The sequence below is a fragment of the Durio zibethinus genome, chromosome 24 (genome assembly GCF_047325235.1).
Source record: "Durio zibethinus cultivar Kanyao isolate XHJ-2024 chromosome 24, ASM4732523v1, whole genome shotgun sequence".
NCBI lineage: Eukaryota > Viridiplantae > Streptophyta > Magnoliopsida > Malvales > Malvaceae > Durio > Durio zibethinus.
This window is the reverse complement of record NC_143185.1, coordinates 17,105,772-17,120,896: the sequence shown is the minus strand read 5'-3', so window position 1 is coordinate 17,120,896 and position 15,125 is coordinate 17,105,772. Positions and strand designations below refer to the sequence as shown.

The 15,125-nt window shown below is 32.3% G+C and overlaps 1 protein-coding gene across 1 annotated transcript; it reads left to right on the top strand.

Annotated features, from left to right (window-relative positions):
* Nucleotides 1-2,659: 2,659 nt before the first annotated feature.
* On the top strand, nucleotides 2,660-4,771 carry LOC111316129 (4-hydroxyphenylacetaldehyde oxime monooxygenase-like). The gene is made up of 2 exons (XM_022918140.2): nucleotides 2,660-3,587; nucleotides 3,929-4,771. The coding sequence occupies exons 1-2, from the start codon at nucleotides 2,682-2,684 to the stop codon at nucleotides 4,538-4,540; spliced, it is 1,518 nt and encodes a 505-aa protein (XP_022773875.2). The 5' UTR covers nucleotides 2,660-2,681; the 3' UTR covers nucleotides 4,541-4,771.
* The last annotated feature ends 10,354 nt before the right edge of the window (nucleotides 4,772-15,125 follow it).

Here is a 15,125-nt window from a genome sequence, read left to right as displayed (position 1 = left end):
ATATTAATAAAGTATTTTTTTTATTATATAAATATTATATTAGTAAATAAAATATTCATAACTATTATTATATTTATTATATAAATAATATTATATAAATAAATAAATAATATTAATATAATATATTATTAATAAATAATATTTATGAATATATTATTTATATCATACTAATATAATATAATATTAATAAATAATATATTATTTTTTATTAATATAATATTTATAAATAATATATTATTAATAAAAAATGGAGTCTAAAAATTTTAACCACTTTCTCTGCATGTTTTTGTTTTCAAAATTTTAAAACAAAAAACATTTTATTCAAATAGGTTTTCAAATCCAATAAATTAAAAATAAAATGAAAATAGAACAAAACAAAAATTTCAAAAATATAAAACATAAAACACGGAACAATATCAAACGATTTCTATATTAATTAGGGTTTTTTTTTTGGACCAAATAATTAGGTTTGTTGAACTTTCAACAATTTAGGGAAGATCATGTATAAGTTCAATGTAATTGCTACTTAATTAAGCTAGCTTTGCTTTATTCAAAGGTTGTCATTTTGGACTTTAGCTTAATCAGCAGAAGGCTATGCGTGCGGCTTTTCCCAACGTTATAAATAGCCGATAAACTCGTTAAACATATGCTTCATTAGGATGGTGGGAGCGCCTTCCATTCAAATGAAGCAAAACGTTATAAACAGCCGATAAACTCGTTAAACATATGCTTCGTTAGGATGGTGGGAGCGCCGCCCATTAAAATGAAGCAAAAGTAGGTGAATAAACGACAAGACCGGTGGTTAGATATGCCAGATAAAAAAAGAGACAACAAAAGCAGAAGGAAATAAAGAAATTAGAACACCATACATTTAATTCAATGTGAAAATCTGGAACAACTCAATATCAGGAAGCAATGTTTCAAAATTCATTCACGTGATATGTTGATAACAATTTTTAATTTTTAACTTTAGTGATTAAATTCAATATCTAACTATCTTAAATCATTTATCTATATATAAAAGTGTAAATTTTAAAAATGTTAATAGTGATCGATCTAAATACTCTTATAAAATTTTAAATTAATAAATTTATTTTTAAATATTTAATTTTTATTAATTTATTTAAATTTAATTTAAATCAACTAAAATTTAAAATAGAGTTTATTTGAAACTAAACTTTCTAAAATTTTAATTTCAAAAATGTTAAAACTAATCAATTAAAACATTTTTAGTAAATATTTCTATAAATTTTAATTTAAATAATTTTTTATTATTAGGCTTTTTTTATAATTAGATTAAAAGAGTGCTAAAAGTGATTGATTAAAATATTCTTAATAAAATATTTAATTTCAAAAAAGTTAAAAATAATTTATTAAAATATCATTAGTAATTTTTTATATATTTTAATTTAAATAACTTTTTTATTAAACTTTTTTTTTATAAATAAAATGATTTTTCACATCAAATGAAAATACAAATAAAATAAGATCAAAATTTAATGTGGATAGAAATAAAAAAATTATTTAGAGTTTGTTTATTTAGTTGTTGTAAAAACAATTGTATATGTAGTTTATACTGATAAATAAATTTATTAAAGATAATTATAATTAAATCATTGATGCATATTTGTTTTTTATTTCTATTTTTTGCCTTTCAATTTTTGTTTTAATATTTTAACTATAAATGTAATGATTTTATTATTTATATTTTTATGAGTTGATCATTCGATCATTCACAAGACAATTAAATTTTTTTTAGTCTCTTGAAATTATTTTTTAATATATTATTTTTACAGTTTAGTTTTAACCTTTATAATTAGTTTTTCTTTTATATTTTTTCTTTAAAATTTTATAATTGTTATTTCCATAAACAAAAATTAATATCAAATCAAGTACAAATCAATTGTATCCCCTTCATCAACTATTAATACTATATGAATCATTAAACACTTTAATTAGATTTTCTATATGTAGAATTAGATAATTTATGAGGTGGTAGAACTATCAATAGCTTAGGATTGGTCCCGTTAAATTACCATAAGAATGGTTTACTTTGATTGAAAAATAATTAATTTAATTTTCTCTCAACTTTTATATTAATATGCATATACATATGATTAATTTGTATCTCAATATTATTTAATATTTCTCAATTGTATTAAATTAGTCATTTTTTTTTGTCATCCAAGTGGTTAAACGACAAACGTGAATTATTTTAAGTAAAAAATTATTAAGTGAAGTAAAATTAATTATTTTTTATGAATTCTTTAAGATATGACAAAATTTATTGGAATTATCTTTTAAATATGTTTATGACAAAACTACATTCATTCATGAAAATTTATGTTGTTAATGCTAAAAATGAAATTGTTATAAATTATATAGGTATTACATAACAAGTTTGTTATTCTTATAATTGAAATTTTTTTAAGAAAATATGACAAGTACCAAGGTCAGAAATTTATTTTATTTTATTTTATTTTATTTTAAATTTTAAATTATATATTTTTATATTTTTATTTAATAAAAATTCATATTATGTATTTTATTTTATTTTATTCTAAATTTTAAATTATGTATTTTAATTTTTTTTTTGAAAAGTAGCAGGCTAGTAGCCTCTAGACAGGCTATTTATTTGATTTCAAACCAATGCATGTGCATAACACTTCCACATCTCAATAATGTTTATAGTTGATTTCAGTCAGATGGAATGGCTTCCTGTTATTCTTCTTTTCCTCCTCCCAGTGTTTTCATTGCTTCTTCTAACGAAAAAGAGGAGAATGGAAGGTATTAAGCTTCCTCCAGGCCCTCTAAAACTACCTGTCATTGGAAACTTGCATCTATTGGGAAACTTGCCTCACCACTCCCTTGAAAAATTGTCCAAGAAATATGGCTCGGTCATGTTATTGCAGCTAGGTAGTGTACCTACTGTGATTGTTTCATCAGCCAAAGCAGCTAAACAAGTCCTCAAAACTCATGATCTTGATTGTTGCAGCCGTCCTGCATCCCCAGGTGGAAACAGATTTTCATACAATGGTCTAGACGTGGCGTTTTCACCATATGGTGATTATTGGAAGGAAATGCGCAAAGTTTTCATTTCTGAGCTCTTGAGTATGAAGAGGGTACAATCTTTTGCATATGCAAGGAAAGCTGAGGTTGACAAATTGATCGCTTCTCTATCTCAGGCTTCTCCGAAGCCAGTCAACCTCAACGAAAAAATATTTGCTCTCGCAGATGGTATCATTGGGACGGTTGCTTTTGGTAAGATATATGGAACAGACCAATTCAATAATCAAGAATTTCACAATGTTCTTGGTGAGGCTATGAACATGATGGCTAGCTTCTCAGCAGAGGATTTTTTCCCTAGGATAGGAAGGTTTGTAGATGCTTTGACAGGATTCAAAGCTAGGCTTGAGAAGAGCTTTTGTGAGCTCGATGCTTTCTTGCAAGTGGTGCTTGTCCAACATCTTGATCATTCAAGGCCTAAAGCAGAGCATGAAGATCTTGTTGATTTCCTGATTGGATTAATGAAAGATCAAAGCAAACCTTTCAGGGTAACAGAGAACAATGTCAAGGCAATGCTCTTTGTAAGTTACTCCTGCATATTGTTTCCCCTAACCATTCATATTTTAATAATTTGGTGCAATTATTAATTAGGCATTTAGGCATGTCTTTAGGTTTGAAATTAGAGTTAATATTTAACATATTGATGGCATATAAATTTTATATACTATTAATAGATTATATGATATTATACATAAAATTTTACACATCCTTAAAATAAATAAATAAAACTTTAATTTTTAATTTTTTTTATTAATGAGAAGGCATCATATATGCTATACAGTATCCTCATGGCAGTCAAGAAAAAAGCCAATATGTAACCAAATTGATTACAATTTATTTCCTTCCTTTATCCTCTTGCCAGGATACATTTTTTGGCGGCATAGTCACCACTTCTATTACAATTTTATGGGCAATGTCAGAGCTGATCAAGGATCCAAGAGTGATGAACAAGGTGCAAGCTGAAATAAGACATTGCATTGGAAGGAAAGCAAAAGTAGAAGGAGAAGATGTTGCAAAATTCAAGTACCTAAAAATGGTTGTTAAGGAGACCTTCAGATTACATCCACCACTCACTATATTATTCCCCCGAAAGGCAATGCGGCAATTCAAAATTGGTGACTATGATATACTTCCTAAAACAAGAATTTTGGTTAATGTTTGGGCTATTGGCAGGGACCCCAACAGTTGGGAAAACCCCAATGAGTTTTACCCTGAAAGATTCGAGGAAAATGAGTTTGACTTCAAAGGGTCAGATTTTAATTTGTTGCCTTTCGGAGCTGGTCGTCGGATTTGCCCCGGATTGGCAATGGGAGCCACAAATGTTGAGTTCACGTTGGCTAACTTATTGTACTGTTTTGATTGGGAGCTGCCTATTGACATGAAGAGAGAAGATATAAGTATGGAAGAAGAAGGTCGACTTGCTTATCAAAGGAAGACACCCCTTTGTCTTGTGCCAATAAGAAACAATTCCTAAAGCCCAAAAAAAACTCTTTAATATAGAGTTTGCATGGATTGGATAGCACTAGAAAACGAGAAAAAAACAGCGGTCAGGGAAATTAATTTATGGATAATCTCTTTTAATTTGAATAACTCGTTTTCGTACTGTTTTAGTTATTTTTCTTTGTTGCATTGTTTCCTGACGGAGTTCCGTGTTGAATTTAAGATTATCATAATTACTCAATCAAAGCAATGTAGGATTCCTACACGTTACTCTCTTTACTTTAATAATCAAAACGGTTCATAGTATCATTTTAACCAACATTTCTGTTTAGATATCGCTTTCGATATTACTCGTTCTGGTGCCTTTTCTTGGCACTCACAGCAAACCTAATTTAACTAAGATTCCCTTTAATATTTCTTTTCCTTCTTTTCTTATTTGCTTTTTATAACAGAATAGGTTAAATTAAGTAATATTGAAATACAATCTATTTATATCTGTAGAAGCAAAAACTCATTGTTAGAATATATTTTTAAGTTAAAATTTTAAGTATATGAATATAAGCCAATATGAATTATGTGTTATTGTAATTTTATGATGGAGACGTACCTCTTAACCTTTTATTCCGTGAAAGTGGAGCTAACAAATTCATACATTTATATTTTTTATTAATTGAGATTGTTACATATGAACTTAATCATTCAACTAACCAGCCCAAGATTCAACTAATAGTACCATAAGTTATTTAGATGGTTCTTGGTCTGAAGAGGCGATACTGGACCCAATCGCCTTATCCCATGCTTTTCATTTTTGCCTTAATCTGCCATTGCTTCACTAGCTATCTCGTCATTTTCCCTCTCAAGATCTCGGCATGAAGGCTAGCTTCTGCTTGTCCCGTGCTCCATATATTCTAGCAGGTTGCTGCCAGACTTGATGTGCTCGATCGGTGCCTGCAACCGCTGGAGCTAGCTAATTCAATGGACATGACCTTTTTCCGTTTGTTTGATTACGGGACCAGTGAGCTAATTATCTAAGCTCTCTCAATTGTGATTTTTTGTTCTTTTTATGACCTGAAACTTGGTGTAAACGTTTGTGTCCACATGATGCTTGTGGTCTCTTTTGTAAAAATCAACCGTCTTTTTATTTCTCGGAAGTTGTTTGATTCCAATTTGTCAAAAATAAGAGGTTGCGTCTGCCTTCAAGATTTATGGAAGAAATCAATTAACCTTAATCATGCTCATAAATGAGGCTAACGCATATGGTGACTAGTAACGGACAGGCATGTGACTGGCCTTTTAGGGTACACCGTTTTTTCTTTTTCAATGGTTGATTTGAAAGATCAAGGGGATGTGAATAAATGAGATTTACAAATTAATGAGGCTTTGATAAATTTGGTGTATATGCAATATTGCAAGGAGAGGAAATCTCTTGCTGTTCTTGTCATAGAAAAAATCTCCAGTCCCATGTGTGAGAGTGTATATATCATCATAAATTATTAAAAAAAGAAAAGAGAGAAAAATGTCCGATAGGTAGATCATAGCTCAACATATCTTTATATTTCTCATAAAATCTCCTGAACTTGTTAACTGAATACATTACTCCTTTTGAACTGGAATGCGATCTGATTCACTGAAGCAATTGTTTTAGCCGATTTTGCCTTTACCGACAGTTCATTAACCAACAATATGTTACCGCTGGTGATCATCTTTTTCTCAACTTAATGGCTGGTGTTTGGCTCTGCTGATAATAAGGTGGTGGCTGCTCCAGCCCTTCATGCTTCCAGACTTCCGAGTAGATACTGCAAACTTTGTAATCCACCCCCGCCATTGCCAGAGCTTCATTTGACATATTTGTTTCTCTCACAAACTACAATTTGCTTCTGGCTATTGGTTTTCATGGAAACTTGCTTGAAGCATTCACATAGGTGAAGCAGTTTCACCTTTTTCCTAGGTGATAAAGGTACAGAGGATTTACCTGTGTAGACATCCAATTTGGTCTAGGTCCGGATCAATTGGACATGATTCAAATAGGTAAACCTATTTTCTTTTATTATTATTATTATTATTGTTTTTTATATATTTTTTTCTTTTATTTTTATCTTATGTATTATTTATTTATTTATTTATTACTACTATTTATTAATATATATATATCCTTATTATTATTATTATTTTTTCTGTTAATATTTATATGTATATTTATCAGATTATATGTTATAATTTATCTATTATTTAATTTTAATTTATCTGATAATTTTTTGGTTTATCTGATTTATTTTCATTAATATTTTTATATGATTTTTTTATTTTTTTGATTTTTTCGGCTGAGGATTGGATTGGTTTTGGAGGAATCCCACTGTGAATTGGGATTCAATCAGAGTCCATATTGGATTCAGTGATTGATCCCAATCCAAAGAGGAGTTGGGATTGATCAGAAACTCTTCTGATCAATCCCTATAAAAGGACCCTCGGATCAAAGGAAAAATAGAGAGAAAAGAGTTACTGACTGAGAGAAAAAGGCAAACAGAAAAGATTTGAAAGCTGAAAAAGGGTTTAAAGGCGTTAGAATAGCTTTAGGAATCGGTGAAAATTTTTTGGAGATTTTTCTGCGAATTTTTTTCTGGAAATTTTTAGAAAATTTTCAGATTTCGGTTGAATTTTTCGACGAAAGTTGAATTTTACGACGACTATTCCAACCAAGTTTGAAGTTTTCAACTAGCTGCCCAGTTTTCGGTAAAGATTCCCAGAAGCCGACCAATTTTTCGATAAACTTTCGACGAAAAACTCAGATTCCGACGAAATTTTCAAAATCCGGTGAATATTCAACCGGAGTTCTTCAGAAATTTTAGAGAGAAGGGAGAGAAAAGGAAAAAAGAGAGAGAGGAAAGAAGGCTTCTGTTAAAGAAACGAAAGAATCAGCCTTATATACCATTTCAAAACGACGTCGTTTTTGCGTTAAGTAACCTAGAGGATCCGCGCGTTTTGCCAAGATCCGACCGACCCAAGCGCGACCCGCTTTCGACCCACGTGTGACCCATGTCTCAAGCCATTAGCCGAGCCGACACCCCTGAACCGCTGCTCCAAGCTATTTTTTTTTCTCAAGCCAAGTCGAGCTGAGCCGTTAGCCGAGCCATTTTCAGTTTTTTTTTTTCGTTTCTTTTTATTATTTTTATTTTATTTATTTATTTATTATTATATTAGGATTTTTTTATTTATTTTCATTTTTTTAAAATAAAATTAAAAAAAAACATTTTATGAAAAAGTTGAAAGTATCAATTTTCCTTAAGAATAAGTTTTCAAAAAAAAGGTTTTTTTTTAGGAAAAGTTGAAAGTATCAATTTTTCTCAAAATTAAAAGTTTCCAAAAAATAGTTTTAGAAAAAAGTTGAAAGTATCAATTTTCTTTAAGAATAAATTTTCAAAAAAATATTTTTTCGAAATTAAAAGTTTCCAAAAATATTTTTAGAAAAAAGTTGAAAATATCAATTTTTCTTAAAAATAAATTTTCAAAAAAGGTTTTTTTTTTTAGGAAAAGTTGAAAGTATCAATTTTCCTTAAAATAAATTTTCAAAAAAAGTTTTTTTTTAGGAAAAGTTGAAGGTATCAATTTTCTTCGAAATTAAAGTTTCCAAAAAATATTTTTGAGAAAAAGTTGAAAGTATCAATTTTTCTTAAAAATAAATTTTCAAAAATGAGTTTTTGAGGAAAAGCTGAAAGTATCAATTTTTCTCAAAATTAAAATTTCAAAAAAAATATATTTTGGGGAAAAGTTGAAAGTATCAATTTTTCTTTGTACAAAAGCAATTATTTTTCTTTTTTTTTTTTATTTCCTTTGAATTTTCTTTAATATTAAATAATCTAACGATGGAGCCTCTGCAAGTGAAATAGTAGTTTTCTTGCATACTCTTGAGGTGAGGAAATTTTTTAAATTTTCTGCTAAAAGTATTAGAGTCAATTGAGAATAATTTTCAATAGTTAATTACTTGGTAAAATTTTAAGGCTTATTGGATAACACAAATTTAAGCTGGTACCATCTTTTGATGGGCATTGTGAGGGTGCTATAACCTTCCTCACATATAACCGAACTCTCAAATCCTGTTCTGGTTAGTAGACCTAAACCTATTCTTTTAGGGACCCTTAAACTTAGGTGTTCCCTGAAAGGACAGATTCCTTAGGTGGTCAATCACACCTAGATAAAAAAGATTGGTGACGACTCCCTTAAGTCAATGTCTAGCGATAGATCTTCGGATCTAGACGTTATGACAGCTTGGCGACTCCACTGGGGACACTGAAAGTCAGGCCAACAAATAAATTTGTGTTATCCAAAAGCCTAATAAAATTGAACATTTTTGTATATATGTGTTATTATTCATTCATGTTTATTTATTTTATTAATTATGTCATTCATATGCATATGCATAACATGAGTTCTATTCTCGAGCTCCATCCCTCTAGGAAGGAGTCAAGTACCTATTGCTTTCGTGAGGTCTAATGCCTCCACAGTGGCTAGCGAAATGCTCCCACTCAAATTGAACATTTTTCTCTTGTAGCCTGTAATGAGTGAGGATTAAGGTGCCTTACAAGTCTGTGATGGACAAAGATGTAAGGAGCAATTTGGAAACCTTTAGACTTTGACCTTAAACCACATATAGTGAGCCTTAGAAGTGCCTAACCTATAGATAAAGCCACTATTCTTCCCTTTTAGATTTGACCAGAAACATAGGGTTCATTCTTCTTTTTCTATGTGATGTTTAAATTTGCTTAGTTATTTATTTATTTCTTTTTTTTGGGTGTACTAACCTTTTCTCCCATTCTTTTGCATTGGTTCATACTCATATCATACAGTTGCATAAAGAACATTTGCTTAAAAGACGGTCTTCAACAAATTTTTTTCATGGACTCCAATGAACGACTAGTTTGCTCTTCATCCGTATTAGCGCCTTGTGAGACACCCAACAAAGTAAGGGCCCAGTCAGAAAAGATTCAATTAAAGATGGAGGATTGTTTACCAATCGGATATGATTCTATTCTATCTCAAGAAACATCTATCCTCTTCAAACAGAACAATCTAGAAGATTTGGTTGATATCTGAAAGAAGATGAGTCCATCAAGATAAGAGCAGTTTTACCAGAGACACGGTCATATAGCACACCTTCTAGCAGTATTTGTTGATGATTAACTAATCAGAGTTGCAGCATAATTTTGGGATCTTGCATATAAGTGTTTCATCTTCAATGAAGCTGATATGACTCTCATCATTGAAGAATATTCTATTTTACTGGGTTTACACCTTAAAGCTCTTGACAAGATATATGTCAAAAAATACAAGTCAGGATTTTATAAAAGTCTGGCTCAACTCATGAGGATGACAAGAAAGTTGTGGATTCTCATACAAAGAAGAAACAAGAACATGTTTGCCTACTTTGAAAGTTCTTTCATGAGTTTCTAGTGTAATATGCCAATAAAGAACGGGGGTTAGATATATTTACCTTGGCCATATACGGAATGGTGATCTTTTCAAAGGTTTTGGGATATATTGAGATAGCGGTGGTTGACTTCTTCGATAGTGTGATCAATGGCTGTAATCCTTCAATGATAATATTAGCAGAGACTATCAGATCTTTGAGTTATTGTCATCGGAATGGAGGGTGCTTCATAGGTTGCATATAGTTATTGTACTTATAGATAAAAAGTCATTTTAAACAAGGAAATGGTGCTTTCTCTAACTTTATATCCATAATCGTGCTCCGATCAAAGAATTCTATGAAAGTGGGTGGTCAGAACGAAAGTCTAAAAAGGAATGGATAACTTTTCTACAAAGGTTGACCAGTGCCAAGGTGAGATGGTTGGCCCCATGGATGAATCGTGAGCTTATGTTGTATTAATGTGGGGATAATACATTGGTCCCACTTCTAGGTTTATGGGGAGCAACAAATTATGTACCATTCCTAGTGAGAAGACAGTTTAGGGTAGAACAGTTAATTCCTATGACTTATGGGCTTCATCAGTTAAATTTCTCTTACAGTGAGCCTAAAGCATTTCAGAGGATAAATGAGATGATTAAAGCATGAAAAAATCATCGAAGAGTGAGTCCTGGACCGTTTATTTATAAAATCACTCCAGGGTACTTGGTTGGGAGAGCAAAATGAAGACAAAAAATGGTATTCACTTATGAAAGCTTTCAACCACTAATAAAAGAAAAACTTGAAGAAGCACCATCGAAATTAAAGCTTGCAACAAAAGAATTTGAGTCTGAAAAGGGTAAGTTAAAGCAAAAAATCCAGTAGCTTCAAGAAGAAAAAGCCCAGTGGAAAGATAAAGCTGAAAGTCATGAAATTAAAGTTTACAAGATTATTAGAGAACGTGATACAACTATTGAAGACCTAACAAAGCTACATCAAGAGCATAAAAGGTTATGTGTGAGAGAAAGGACCAAAGAGATAACCATTGTCGAGCTGACTGAGGAAAATACAAGATTGAAGCAAGAGTATGTTGAATTAAAAGAAGAAAGTATCGAAGTACAGATAAAGAATAACATGCTAAACAGTTACTTGAGCAGGCTAAGGCAAAAGTTGAATGAACAAAGAGACCACATTGCAGCATTGGTTAAGGAGCATAGAAAATTATCATACCAAGTCTGGTGTGGTAAGAGAGAAAACTTAGGAAGACAGAAATACATTGAGCTTCTAACGACCTAAATTTGTAAAAGGGTATGCAAGGCAAGAGAGATGGTAGAAGAGGCAAAGACATTGAAACAAGCGGTGACCCCAGTAGGAGAACATGGACAGCGTCCGTTGAATTTCATCAAAGAAGCCAAGGCCCAATATGAACAGATCAAACAATTTTATGGCTATAATTCTAGGATAATAAACTCAATGTAGATAAAAGTTTTTTTAGAATAAATGAAATCTTTTAGTTGAATATCATCTTTAAGGCAAATGTTCATTGCATACATGCATTTCTCATTCATTGCATTCTCATTCATTACACTTAATAAAGTAACCGTGTGATAGTTATACGAATGTACTAATATTAAGATATAGTACTCAAGGTTCAATGATAGCTCAATCTAGCGAGAACCCTGTCCATCGATACAACACAAGGTTTAGAGCCAAACAAATGGAGCAAAAAAATTCTCACAGATTTGAAAAGATAGAAAAAGCACAGGAAAAGATTGAAAGTGAGTTGAGCAAGATTCTGGATGCTCTTAATAACCTGAATAAAAAAAAAGAAGTTGAAAAAAATGCAAGCCAACAAGTTCCTCCATTGCAAGAAGTGGCTGACCCTTTATATCCTTTAGGTTTTGGCCCACCTCAAGCCCAGTCTGCTCAAGAAGTTCTACAGTAACACTTCACATATCCAACATATCCTGAAATACCGTCAGCTTCCAACCCAGGGCATTATAATAGCTATGTAAATCCTATCTTTACTGAAAAGATAGTAGAACCAATTCTTGATTTAGATGATTTAAAAGAAAAAAAGAAAGAAAAGATAAGAGTGAAAACTCAGGAAAGCTCTAAGATTAGTATACCAGAACAAAGGTTACGGGCTGTGGAAGGATGTGATTTTTATGGGTCAGTTGATGCTGCTGGGTTCTACCTAGTCCCTGATATGGTCATTTCTCATAAGTTCAAAGTACCAAAATTTAAAAAATATGACGATATGAAGTGCCTCAGAACTCACATCACCATGTATTACCGAAAGATGGCAGCTCATGCTCATGATGAAAAACTCATAATACATATCTTTCAGGATAGCCTTACAGGTTTAGTAGCTAGATTGTATGTTCAGCTGGACAGAATACGTATTCGCTCTTGAAGCGATATGGCACATGACTTCATCAGTCAATATCGACATATTATCGATTGGCCCCTGATCGTTTATCTTTACAAGATCTGGAGAAAAAGGTAAACGTGTCTTTTAAAGAGTATGCCCAGAGGTGGAGGGATATTGCTTCTCAAGTACAATCTCCTCTGATTAAGAAAGAGACTACAGTGCTATTTGTTAGCATTTTAAAACCTTCATATTATGAAAAAATGATAGGAAATACAACGAAAAACTTTACTGATATGGTAATTTCGAAAGAAATTATTGAGAGTGCCATCAAGAATGGTAAGCTAGAAAAAAATGAAGCATCTAGCAAGAGAGTCCCGAAAAAGAAAGAAACTGAAGCTCAGGCTGTGAGCTTTGATAGACAGTAATTTGAGGGCTATCAACCCTACTCATCACCAGGATATCTACCATATTACCCTACTGTAAATAATACTTTCCCTCACCCATACCAACCATTTGTACAATCACCATACCCCCAAACATATCGAACCCCTCATAGGCCTCAAAATACCATGTACAGTCCTAACACTCAACCTACCCCAAAACCTAAAAATTGCCCAACTAACCCTATTGGTGGTTCGCGAGAGCAACGAACTACTCGTGAGAAACCTGTATTTGACTCAATTTCAATGACTTGTACAAAATTATATAAGGAGCTTTACAAAAGTCATTTGATTGCTCCAAGTAAATTAGAACCCCTCAAGCCACTTTACCCCAAGTGGTACGATCTCACAACCTACTGTGACTATCATTATAGGATTACTGGTCACTCCACCAAAAATTACACCATCCTGAAACACAAAGTGCAACGGTTGATCAAGGATAAAATGATTTGCTTTGATACGAGAGGGGTGACTACACCGAATGTTAGTGCAATCTTTTGTCGAATCATAACGTGAATACTATAGGTGAAGAACAAGAGCGCCATGTGAAGAAAAGAGTGGCAGATATTAAGACACCTCTCAGCTAACTATTCGATATTTTACGGAGAGCTGGCATGATACAACTAGTAAGTCCACATAGCTATCGTGGAGTATATATAGCTGGTACTAGTTGTAAGTATCATAATGGGGAAATAGGCCATTCCATTAAAACCTGTGAGCAGTTTTACCAAGAGGTGCAAAAACTCTTATATTCATATCAGATGGAAGTCTATGAAGAAGAGAAAACTTAAAGAGTGTTGAGGTGTCCATGACCGATAAGCCCGAAAAACTATTTTCAAAGTCAGTGACAATTCATTATGGGAACAAGCCAAAGTCAATCATAGACAAACTTATTCCTAGGCTGGTAACTTTTAAAGTTTCGACCCATTTTTTGTATAAAGATGATAAAGTTGTACCCTGGAGATATGACTGTGATACAGTGGTTCATGGGCAAGAAGAGGATGTCTCCAAAGCTGACGCTTCCAATATAACTGGTGTAAGAGGTATTACCCAAAGTGAAAGGTACAACAATCCAAAAATGTTAGAGAAGGTTAGAAGAGAGAAGGCAAAAAAAAAAAGAAAGATGAAATAATCTTGAAATAGAACTTGAAGAAGATTGCTCGAAGTCAGTATCGAAAAGAGAGGTTTGTGAATTTCTGAAATTGGTAAAACATAGTGAGTACTCAGTTATTGAATAGTTGAAAAAATACTAGCTCGAATATCATTACTATCACTACTACTAAACTTAGAGTCACACTGAAATACCCTGTTGAAAGTGTTGAATCAGGCATACGTGGCACATAATGTATCTGTTGAATATGTGAACCACCTGGCTGGAAATTTAGTCATGTCGAATCACATTTCGTTCAGCGATGATGAGATTCCTTTGAAGGAAAAAAAAATGTCAAGGCTCTGCATATCACAGTCAAGTGCAAAAGTCATATCATAGCCAATGCCCTTATCGATAATGGCTCTGCTATCAATGTCATGTCTATGTCAATTTTGATAAGGTTACCCATTAACTACTCTCATATGAAAGACAGTCAGATAATTATGAGAGCCTTTGATGGGACCAGAATAGAAGTCCTGGAGGATATTGAAATGCCCTTACAAATTGGGCCATGCATTTTCAGTGTAAAGTTTCAAGTGATGGATATCTCTCCATTCTACAACTATCTATTAGAAAGGCCTTGGATTCATATGACAGGAGCTGTGCCTTTTACTTTGCACCAGAAGATCAAGTTCAATGTAAAAGGTCAATTAGTAGTGGTAGTCGGGGAAGAAGACATGCTAGTGACCCAACCATTGAATACTCCATATGTAGAGGTTGCTGAAGAAGCATTAGAATGCTCCTATCGATCTTTTGAATTGGTTAATTCTGTAGGTGAAGGATTTAAAAGTCAGTCCTTTTCAAGGATAATGATGAGCTAAGTCATCAACAAGGGCTGGTATCCAGGACTAGGGTTGGGTAAGAACTTGCAAAAAATAAAAGAACCCCAAACGGTGATAGACAATAGTGACAGGTTAGGCCTAGGCTATGAGATAACAGAATGAGAGGTCAAAAGAAGGCCAACAAGAAAGACAGCAAGATTAATGGTTATCCCACACCTGTATGAGACTTTCAGACTTGAAGGATTCATGTACCCAGATACAAGAAAAGGTGTCAAAAACGCTTTTACACAGTTAACCATTAATGCTATTGAAGATGAAGTGGGGCTTAATCAAGAGGAGTGGGTTCGCCTTTGTCTGTTAGATTATGAGCTGAATAATTAGAGTGTCATCGAGATGTTTATGACTTTTGAGACTAAAACAATGTAATTGTAACATCTCAATAGCTATTACCCAAGGCATTGGGGTGATCTTTCTT